At 35.3% G+C, this 12,078-nt stretch overlaps 1 protein-coding gene across 1 annotated transcript; it reads left to right on the top strand.

The window, feature by feature from the left end:
- Window positions 1-10,676: 10,676 nt before the first annotated feature.
- LOC124897096 lies at window positions 10,677-12,078 on the top strand. Its single transcript, XM_047409488.1, has one exon. It carries the CDS (start codon window positions 11,172-11,174, stop codon window positions 11,823-11,825), a length of 654 nt encoding a protein of 217 aa, XP_047265444.1. The 5' UTR covers window positions 10,677-11,171; the 3' UTR covers window positions 11,826-12,078.

The raw sequence follows: 12,078 nt of genomic DNA, 5'->3' as shown, positions 1-12,078 counted from the left end.
AAAAAACTCTTAGCTTGTATTACCTTAAGTGACTCATATAAACATGCTTAATGTATCATAAGCTATCCTATCACTAGGATATTCATTGTAAGTTATGTACTCAAGTATGAATCACAGATAGGATATTTCATAGGTAGGTATACTTATTCACTTCCTAGCTTAGAAACATGTGGGGTATTATAGTTGTAAATTATCAATCAGATTAGGTAATAATAGATTACGAATCTGATGTAAATTATCGAACAGATTAAGTCATCTGTTTGTAAATTATCAATTGGATTGTCATATGTCACAATAAACTACCCATATATTATAAATTATCAAATAGGCGCTGCCATCTATTATGGTTGACCTTATGAGAACTCACCCCTAGTTCTATATTAATCGATAATTTACCCTATGAGAATTTACCCCTAGTCCCATATTATTCAATCAAGGTATTAGTACCCTAGTCCTAGATTAATCAATTAAGGTATTAGTCTAACATATGAGGTAGTAAGAATTGGTTCGGCTCAGACTTATCGATCGACGACTCTAGTCGAGAGGAACGCAGTATCGTTTCATCATGCAATTGCCAAAAGACTCAATTGAAGTTGTAGTTAACCCTATGAGAAATCACATTCGATTAAGGTATTAGTCTAATATATGAACTCAATTGAATTATATATAAGCAAATGTTCAACCTGTTGCAACAGATGTATTTTCTGTTGGATCAAATCAAACAGATTATGTTATTTGTTGCAATATATTACACATCTGTTGTAAACTATCAAACAGATTACGTTATTAATTGTGACAGATCACGAATTTGTTGTAAACTATCAAACAGATTAAGTCATCTGTTGCGATAGATTACCCATCTGTTGTAAATTATCAAATAGGCGATGTCATCTATTGTAGTTGATATTATGAGAACTCACCCCTAGTCCTAGATTAATTAACTAAGGTATAGTTGAACATATGAGGTAGTAAAAATAGGTTCGGCTCAGAGTGATCGATCGCCGACTCTGGTCGGGAAAAATGCAGTACCGTCTCATCATCCAATTGATAAAAGACTCAATTGAAGTTTTGGTTGACCCTATGAGAACTCACATTCGATTAAGGTATTAGTCTAATATATGAAATTAATTGAATTATATATAAACAAATGTTTAACCTGTTCCAACAGATGTATTTTCAGTTGGATCAAATTAAATATATTATGTTATCTGTTGCAATATATTACGCATCTGTTGTAAACTATCAAACAAATTACGTCATTTGTTGCGACAGATCACGAATTTGTTGTAAACTATTAAACGGATTAAGTCATCTATTGCGACAGATTACCCATCTGTTGTAAACTATCAAATGAATTAAGTCATATATTGCAATAGATTACCTATCTGTTGTAAATTATCAAATAGGCGTTGTCATCTATTATAGTTGACATTATGAGAACTCACCTCTAGTCCTAGATTAATCAATTAAGGTATTAGTCTAACATATGAGGTAGTAAGAATTGGCTCGGCTTAGAGTGATCGATCGACGACTCTAGTCGGGAGAAACGCAGTACCGTCTCATCTTGCAATTGCAAAAAGACTCATTTAAAGTTGTATTTAAGCCTATGAGAACTCACATTCAATTAAGGTATTAGTCTAACATATGAGCTCAATTGTAATTATATATAAATAAATTTTCAACATGTCGCAACAGATGTCTTTTCTGTTGGATCAAATCAAACAGATTAGGTAATCTGTTGCAATATATTATGCATCTGTTGTAAAATATCAAACATATTACATCATTTGTTGCGACAGATCATGAATCTGTTGTAAACTATCAAACAGATCAAGTCATCTGTTGCACTTAAATGTTTTTAGATCTTTTTTTTATAAAGCAAGTTAGTTATTTCTTGTCCGAGATAAAATAGTTAAAATACTAATGCGGTAAAAAATATTACTCGGTACTACTTGGATAAATCAAAAATCTCCTGAGTGAGTAGTCTTATCTGGTCTTTTCAATGTCACTATCTCCTCGTGCCCCTCAAAAGTTATTATTGAATATTTAAAACCCCCCATATCTAGAACTTCTCTCTCCTTCAGCCATAAAGTAGTCTAGACCTCATCACTCTTCTTTATTCTTTATTCTCAATTATCTTTGTTGTTTCCTTTTTTCCTCTCTTTTCTCTCTTCTTTTGAATAAGGATCCTTTAGGATCTCAACCAATCAATATCTTTTCTCAACTGAACTGGATGTTCTGATCCGTTTACTTTTTTGACATTGCAGGTATGGTTCACTGTTGCTCTTTTTATCTCGTCTTCTTCTTTGTATGTCATTTAAATTAGATATTTACATCTGTTGCTATTAATGATTTACCTATTACCAATTTCCTATTTATTGAGAAAATTGAAGGAAAGGTGACTTTTAAGTCTTAAATGAACGAACTGTTGTTTTTATTAAAATATGCAAAAAAAAGTCATTTATTGGGAGAACTTAAAAAGCCTTGTTATCAGTATAATTTTTTTTATGTCTTTTGTTTGGTACTTTGGTGGTGCTGTTGTTGGGGGTGGGGTTGTGTTGGAACATGTGATGTTTGTGTTGTGGATGGTGTTGGAACATATGGTGTTGTTTTATTTGTTTCTTTGTTGTTGATGCTGTTAGTGGTGGTGTTGCAACAGTTTCCTCAACAGTTCAACTGATGAATCAGCTGTTGGAATAGACGGAGCAACTGTTTAAAAAAATCAAACCAGTAGGATGGTTGGTTTGATTTATTCCAACAGATTATCCATCTGTTGTAACATGTCACTCATCCTTTGCAAATGATGCCTTATCGGTTGAACAGATGGGTAATCTGTTGCATCATATTAATCATTTGTTGATTCACTCAATTTTGTGTTACCCTTTTGTAATATTCTTTTTGTTCTCTTGTTTGACATCAAATGTATTTCTCTTGTTTGCAGACAAAAGGAAGTGAAATTGGATCCACTTTTGCCCGGCCAGCATTAAAGGCTAGAGTAAAGATGGGTTCGGAGGAATAAGATGCTTGCAGATGGAACTACTTCATATGTGGGAGGCATGTATTACTGATCAACCTATCATGAAAACACACATCCAGTACAATGATTTTATGAATGTTTGTTGTTTACCTATTATGCATTAATCCTTCAAACAAGATATGTCATTTTACAGTTAAGATTGTTAGGTTCAAACTGGTAAGGCTGAGGGACCAAGACGGTGGTGTCGATACCCTATTACAATTTAATGACGGTTCATGCTCATGTTTTTGTGTCAAATTTTGGGGAAAGGTTCAAGTTTTTGGTGGCAGTGTAAATATCCAATAGTGATTGGACCGGTTTTAATGGCGCAATGGACTTGTTGAAAGGCCTTCGAAGCCTCGCACTGCAAAAAACAATGATGGATCTAATAGAAATTTCCCTGGTTGGAGGAGATTATCATACAATAAAAGGTGTTTAGAAGAAAATCTGTGCGAGAAGAAGGAGGTTGAGAAGGCCATATATCATCTCAGTCCTTGTTTAAGAGGATACATAGGGTCGAAAGAAAAGTGTAGCGAAATTAGCTTATGAAATTGTCATGAAAAATGAAAAAACTGGATGAGATGCGAATGTGAAAGTGTATTCAAAAATGAAAATCCATCAGTCGTTGAAGAAAAAGAAGAATGGTCAAGAGGAATTAAGCTGGTCATTGAGGCCACGCTTGCTAGTTGCATTCTCGAGCAAAGTGTCCAGCTTTAGTCCTATTGACCATTCTTTTTTTTTTCATCGACTGACGGATTTTTATATTTTGATACACTTCCACATTTGAAGCTTATCTAGTTTTTTTGTTTCTCATGTGAATTTCATTGCCCAATTTCACTACACTTTCCTTCTTACCCTGTGTTTCCTCTTAAACAAGGTCTGAAATGATAAATGGCCTTCTCCACCTCCTCCTTCGTGTATAGGTATTCTCCCAAGCACCTTCTGCTGTAAAAAAGTCTCCTCCGCTAATCCATCCATATAAATTTGAACCAGGGGAATTTCTATTGGTTCTATCGTTGTTTGCTGCATTACAAGAAGTCCATTGTGCCATCAAAACCGGTCCAATCACTAGTGGATATTTACACTGCCGCAAAAAATTTGAACCCTTCCCCAAACTTGACACAAAAATGTGTGCATGAATGAATTGTCATTAAATTGTAACGGGGTATCGACACCACCGTCTTGGAATCCTTTGGCCTTATCAATTCGCACTTATCAAACTAAACTGTACAATGTAGGATCTTGTTTGAAGGATCAGTGTCTAATCGGTAAAAAACTGCATTCACAAAATCATTGCACTTTATGTGTGTCTTCACGGTAGCTTGATCAATAATATATATAACTCGCACGCATGAAAATGGGATCCATTAGACACATCTTATTCTTCCTACCCCATCAGGACATGTCAGACAGTGTTGTTTATTCATCTGCACGAACGTGATGACCACTGTTAAAATGGAGGTGTGAAGAGTCATGACTTTTTATCTTAACACATTCAAAACAGCTGATGAATCAAAATCTCCATCTGTTGCAATTGACGAATCAGGTGTTGGAAAAAATCAAAACATCTCCTCCAACATATGGCCCATCTGTCGCAACAGATAATCTATATGTTGCAACAGATGGTAAATCTGTTGCGATAGACCAGACTTTTTTTCTTTTTATTTATCTGCACGCATGTGATTACTTCTTGCTAAAAATGTTTGTTTCAATTTAGTTTTCCTATTTATAAAATCAAGGAAATTTTATTATATTCTTCCAAGAATACTCCTATTATTAAATGACTACATAAAATATATTATTCACATTTATACTTTCAAATCATAATTTATAAGGCCAATTTGGTAAATAATCACCTAATTTATATTTTTGTTAATTGGTGTGCTGGTGTACCAAGCCCATAGGGCCCAACTAATAAGTAACGGAGGGACTATTAAAAAGAAGTGAAGACTTTTTATCTAACACATTCAAAACAACTAATGAGACGAATACTCCATCTGTTGAAACTAAAACTGATGAATCAGCTGTTAGAAGATATCATAACATCTCCTCCAACTTATATTGTCCATCTGTCACAACAGATAATACATAAGTTGCATCAGATGTCTTATCTGTTGCCTATACAAACCATCTATTGCAACAGATGATAAATCTATTTTAACAGTAGTCTGTTGCACATTCAATCCATCTGTTGCAACAGATGCTAAATTTGTTAAAAATGCTGGACGATCTATTATAACAACTCAATAATAACGTCTTTTATCGAGTCTCAAACCTCTATGAAAAGGTGAGAAGTAATTAGTGTAAAATAAAAAGTCGTGACTTTTCACAGAAAACAAAATACCACCAGTTTGAATGTAATTAATACAATGGATCTGAACAGTCCTGCCTTTTGTCCTGACACGTCCAGATTATAGGTCCCTCCTTAATCTTCATTCAACTCTATTTATTTCTTGCATTTTTTCTTTTGTGTGACATCTTCAACCACTTCTCTTAAAAGAACATATTCCTTTCTCGTTGAGGTAAGTTTTTTTCTGGTGTAAATTTACCAGTTAGTCGTATATGTTGTATTACATTTTGAATTTTTTTCTTTAAATTTGTCAATTCATGCGTGTTTTAGATATGGTTGATCCTTGTTCGAACATTGCTATTCTACATGACACAGTGTGGGAACTTCAAAGATAGGTTAATGACCTGCAGAACGAGCTGGTCGCAGTGAGAGCGACGATGTTCAGAGAGATGCAGAGGCTGATGAGAGCCCTGCTACTGCGAGTTGATTGGTCGGCTCTCCTTAATGATTGATGATACTAATAATTAGAATGTGTTTTTTCTTTTAGCGTATGTATTTTAATTTTTCTATATCGAATCTATACCTAATGTATTTTATTTTTCATTTAATGAAAAATTTACTTTTAGTCAGACTTTGACTTTGGCGTTTTAATTCTTATTCAATTTTCATTCTGCCTATTTCTTCTAATCTAATACATGTTAACATGTCGATGGTTGGAGACAATATTGAATCCAGTAGCACTAGTAACTTTGGCTTTTGAGTTCTTTCAACAGATGGACCATGTGTTGAAATCGATTGGTCATCTGTTGGGTTTCAACAGATTATCCATCTGTTTCGACAGATTTGTCATCTGTTGGAAGAAAGCATTCCAGTTGTTTGTGCAACTGTTGAGAATAATTATGGTCTGTTGTATTATTTAGTTCATGTTTTACCTTTTTTACTGATGCACAAGCTATTTTTTTAAAAAAAAGATATTTTATATATAATAAATGATAACATTAGGTTCATAACAATGAGTTAAATATATAAAAGTCCACAACAAACAAACAACAACACAAGTTTCTGCAATTACAACGATCATGGTGGATTATGATTCGGGCATGTAGTTCTTTTGTGGCTAGCGCACTTACTTATGGAGCACTTGTTTCTTCTTGATGAAAATGACTTTCCAACTCCACGCCTCCTTTTATATGGCTTTCTTCTCGGTTTGATATTGATCGGGTCAATATATGGAGGAGGTATTAATCTCCCCATAAGCTCTACTGGAACAACCCAAGATTCTTCGGGAGGCACCGGAGTAATATGCCCACTATATGCCATTTCATATTTTTCTACCGAATAATATTGAGAGGAGTACTCGTAAACTTTAGGTCCATATTTATGGCCATATTGAGCTCGGAGGACTATCATAGCATGTGGACAAGGAATTTTGTCCAAGTCAAAAACTCTACACGGATAAGATCTTGTTTGAAGATCGACCGTGGCAGCATCACCATGACCGGTGATACGGAATTTGTAATCTGCTATTTTATGAGAGAATAACCTATTCCCTAAACTGATGTTCATTGATATATTCTTTTCGATTTCGAGAACAAATTGGGTTTTTTTTCTGGGCACTTGAACTGCACACGCCTTTCGTTAAAAAATCACTATACATCTCTCTTATTTTTCAAACATAGCCTTGATGGGAAATTCTCTTTCATCGCCAAACAATGAATTCACCAATTTAGCTATGTTTGATGTCATAATATTGTACCTATAGAAAAGAATCACTTAGTACGATATCAAACTAAACTTGTAAATCAAACAAGATATCAAATTCATAAAAATGTACCTATTTGCCGGACAGAATGCCCGGCTCCATCTCTCGAAACCGACACGTGTGAGAAATTCTGCTACCTTGGGATTCATATTCGCTATTTGATTGAAATGGTCTAAAAACTCTTCTCTACTATATGCTTTAGCTGCTCTATAAAAAAGGGTAACGACCCTTTCGTTGTGATAGTTGTTTCGAATGTTCTCTCCGAGATGCCTGATGCAACAGCCAAAGTAAGCTGAAGTGAAGAAAAGTGAACCCATCTTTGGAATACTTGGATGCCTATCCGATACAAAACACAACTCTTCGGTATCATCGACGCAGCGTCGCAGTTGTTAAAAAAATCCATAAGAGGCATCACATTCCTTGTCCGCTACACAAAAAGCGGCAAGAAAGATGTGATTCTCTGCATCCTGTGCCACCGCCGCTAGCAGAACTCAATTATACCTGCTCTTCAAGAAGGTACCGTTGACGACTATGCCTTTTCTCAAATATCGAAAACCTTGAATCCAAGCACTATAGGATACAAAAAAGTACTTGAACCTTCTGTTTTCATCCAGATGCAATGCCGTCTTACTTTTGGGATTTGTGAACTCAATCATGTAACGGTAAGCATCCAAGACTTCATACCCATGCTCAAGTATCCCCCTAACCAGGTCCTTAGCATCCCCATGGCCATATATACCTTCCAATAACTGTCCAGGACTTCCAAATTCGTAAGGAGTTGATTGGCCATAAACCTTGTTGAAGGGCCTTTGCCATCAGGGAAACTACTCCTAAAATATTCACCGAGGACCTTTGCCATGGCGTGAGGATTTTGGCCCGAGATGTGCTCCGAACCACATGTGATGCTTTTTATGTTTATGAATGACGAATCTGTCAGAACTTGCGTACTTCACCGCTCTCAACCACCACTTGCAGTTCGAATTAGCACATTTAAAGCAAAAGATACTGCTCAAATTAATCACCTTCTTTATTCTGAAATCTTTTTTCAAGCAAGAAATAAACAAAGTGTTAGATAGTTCATTCTTGTCCTTGAATGTCATTCCAATAAAAAAGTCGGTCCCGTCGTCTTGAAGATTTCCAGATTTTGTCGATTGAGAAGAACTGCACATTGTATTGGCCGTATCAACGGGCATAGGTGTTTGATCATCATCTAAAATATTCATGTCTAGATCATCCAACCTATCATCAAAGAATTCTTTTTCTTCTTCTTCTTCTTCTTCTTCTTCTTCTTCTTCTTCTTCTTCTTCTTCTTCTTCTTCTTCTTCTTCTTCTTCTTCTTCTACGCTCTGGTTCTCATTCTCTCTCGTCTTTTCAACCATGTACACCCTTAACACCGGCCTGGTTGAATTACTTAGCTAAGCATGCAACCGAACCTGATCGGTTATCTTGAAAGGCAGTACCCTCTGATTTTCAAAGGAGTTGTGCATGTAGCTGATGGCGAATTCTTCCGGTTGACAATTCAGTCCACAAAAGCTGATGATTAAGTTCACAAAATCATCATACGAAACATTACTTTAGACTGTCATAGCTATCGTCTCTAGCATTTCACCCTTCTTCTAACGCCATACATATCGACTGCTCTTATCGACCCATTGACCATGACAATTCACCCCTATTGTTATTAATCCCTCCATTAATGGTACCTAAATAAAGTCATTTGTTAAAAAAAGTTGAGAGTGATTTCATAGTGCCGTGAAGGAATCCCAAAAGATGTGTTATCTGTTGCAACATGTAAGTGATGAGTCGCAACAGATTCTTACCTATTGGGATTCATGTTACGATCTTGAATATCTGTTGCAACAGATGAAACGCCTGTTGGAATTGATGTTACAACTAAATCACCTTTGTAACAGATTCCAACAGATGAGTGACCTAAGAAATTGGTCAAATAGCAACAGTAGCGGTAACAACAACAACAATAAATGGTCAACAAGAACAAGATGAAGATGATAATGAAGTAGAAGATGATGATAATGAAGCAGAAGATGATGAATGAAGCAGCAGCAGCAATGAACAACAAAAATCGCTAAGAGAGAGAAAATAACAATGAGTGAGAAGAGAGAGAAAGACGTCTTTTTTCCCTCCATTTTTCGTTATATAGGTTAGCATTTGGATCAAAGTGTAAATTTAAAAACTTGTGAGTTATTTTCAAACTTCCCCAACTTTCTTAATCCATAATAAAGTAATTGTTACCTCCACCTAATAATTAAGACTTGTATCACCTACACCTCATTTTAAAACTCTTTTGTCACCTGTGGCCCAAACCCACTTAGTGACATTGTGGAATTTTACTGCGCATATTATTGTTGTTGTGATAGAATGATCTAAAAAGACGGTCAAAATTTGACTTGAAAAAAAAAAGGTGCAGCAAAGCCGTATCCGTCACTTTGCAAATGCAAATAGGGGATTGGAAGTTTTTCTTTTTCTGGGCCCAATTGTTATTATAAGAATAAATTAAGAGAGTAAGACATAAATTAGAACGGATGAAATTTACAAATATGAATACTCCAATGAATGCAATCTTTCAGAAAATTATATACAAATGTACTTTTTACTTGCAATTAGATGTATGGAATTAGTTTAGAAATTAGGATATAGAATCCTTACGTCAATATATTTGCAATAGATTAGTTTGATATAATTTACAATTGGAATATAGAATCCTAGTTCTATATTAGACAGTTGTAGGTATATAAGAACTATCTACGTGCATGATAAAAATGATTGTAGCACCAAGTTCGCTTTTACTTGTTCTTTAGGTTAAAAGTAAATGTAAATTTTCGTTAATTATTCTTCAAATGAGATCTCAAGTCACTATTATATAGTATACAGGGTTGTGTAAAAATCGAACCGACTGATAAATTAAATCGATAAAAATATTATTAGTTTATTGTTATTGGGTTAACAATTTTGTAATGGTTTTATAAAAAAATTTATTGGGTTATTGGTTCGGTTCGATTTTTCTTATTGAGTTATTGGGTAAATCGATAACCCAATAAGAATATATATATATATATATATATGACTTATTATATACTTTCTCTTAATTTCTATCAATTAACAAACATATTATTTCAATTATACAAACTCTTAATTTCTCCTAACAACATTTAGTTCAAACTTGAAGATTCTTGTAAATTAAAACACATCATGTATGATTTATGGTTGCAACTAAGATTCGATTTTTTTTTGCGTGTTGGTTCTATTATTTCTATTTTATGAGTATTTTCTTATCGGTTAAATCGAAAATCAAACCATTAAGGATTAAAAACTGATAAAAAATATCTTATTAATTTAATTATTAATTTAGCATATTTAAAAATTAAAAATCGATAATATATAAAATCGAATCGAATCGAATCCACACCATGATATTTAATTGGAAAGTGTCATTTACTTGTAGCATCAGAATTGGTTGGGGCCAGCAATTGCCGTCATTTCCCTCGTCGACACAACGTGTGGCTAACTGAAGCCCAATCACTCTCCTTTTCGATCTTCTCTTTCCTTTCCCATAACGCCTCCCACCAATATCTTTTTCTCCATACACATAAATATACAATATCTTAACTTATTCTAAGGGCTCGTTTGGTTGGAAACGAAATTAATTAATCTAAAATTAGTTAAGTATTTCTGAATTACTATTTCTGTGAGATAAAATTAACTTTACAGATTTGGAACATCTAATTTTAGAATAAACTATTCCGCAATTTCATTACAACTGAATATGAAATAAGATTAATCTAAAACTAATTCCGTTACTTTTATTCGTCCTTCTATCAACCAAGCCCCAACAGATCATCCCGTGATTCATTTTTTCAGGAGATAAATAATTTTATGATTAACTAATGCTTTTAATAAAATTAGAAAAAAAAAAATAATTTTATATTTTATCTTCGCATCAGATACTTTATTCCTCACACGAAACGACCCCTGCTAGTTATAAAAAAAAAGAATTCATATCATAACATTAAAATAAAAAGAAAGGATGAGTGTCCCCATATTTGCGTGTAACCATTGATCGAGACCCTGAGTCGACAGTCCCAATGCCTTCTCCCATCACCAATAATACTTCTTCTTCTTCTTCCTCCCTTCGCTTCATGGGTCTCCTTAAACAACCCGACTCCGACCCGACTCCTAATTCCAACAACATCCTCGATGAGTTCGACGAGAACGATGTCTTCTGGTCCGAATCATCCCCTGACTCCTCTGTCTCCGTCTCCAATTCCTTCTCTCCTCCTACCCCCACGCGCCACCTCCATCAACGCGCCGCCGCCACCCTACACAGACCACCCTCCTATTCCGGCCTCTCCGCCGCTCTCATGGACGACCACCACCCCCTCGTCCGACGCAAATCCACCCTTAACCCCACCATCTCCGCCACCTCTGCTGCCAAGATGATTCCTCCGGTGTTCCGTTCTGAGAATTCGAATCCCAATTCGTTCCCCAAATTTCACCAATCGGCTCCGGTTAACGTGCCGGTTTGGCAGAAGAAGAATGGACCGGTGGGTGGATTAGAGCGGTTCGATGAGGTGGAAGCTGACGAGCTGGAAAACGAGGAAATGGTTCCTCCTCACATGATGGTGGCTCAATCGCACGTGACCTTTTCGGTTTTCGAAGGCGTTGGGAGGACGCTGAAGGGAAGAGATTTACGGCGTGTTCGCAATGCTGTATTTCAGAGAACAGGTTTTATTGATTGACCCAAACAACCCCTTAATGTTTACGCCCCCAAATAAGGATGAAAAAGGTCAATCAAAAATTTGTTATTTTAGTGGTTGAATTCTGAAGAATAATATTGATTTTTGAAGGAGTCAGTTGCTGCTCTACGTACTACGTTACGTTCATTTTCAAGCTCTGTATATTAGATAAAAGGGAGTTTGAGGAATTAGGCCTTGTTGACATTTCTCATTTGGACTAAATGGTTATTTAATTGTAACTATGCATTATGGTGAA

This window comes from Capsicum annuum, chromosome 3 (assembly GCF_002878395.1).
Source record: "Capsicum annuum cultivar UCD-10X-F1 chromosome 3, UCD10Xv1.1, whole genome shotgun sequence".
NCBI lineage: Eukaryota > Viridiplantae > Streptophyta > Magnoliopsida > Solanales > Solanaceae > Capsicum > Capsicum annuum.
The sequence above is the reverse complement of the archived record's forward strand: the minus strand, read 5'-3'. Positions and strand labels throughout refer to the sequence as shown.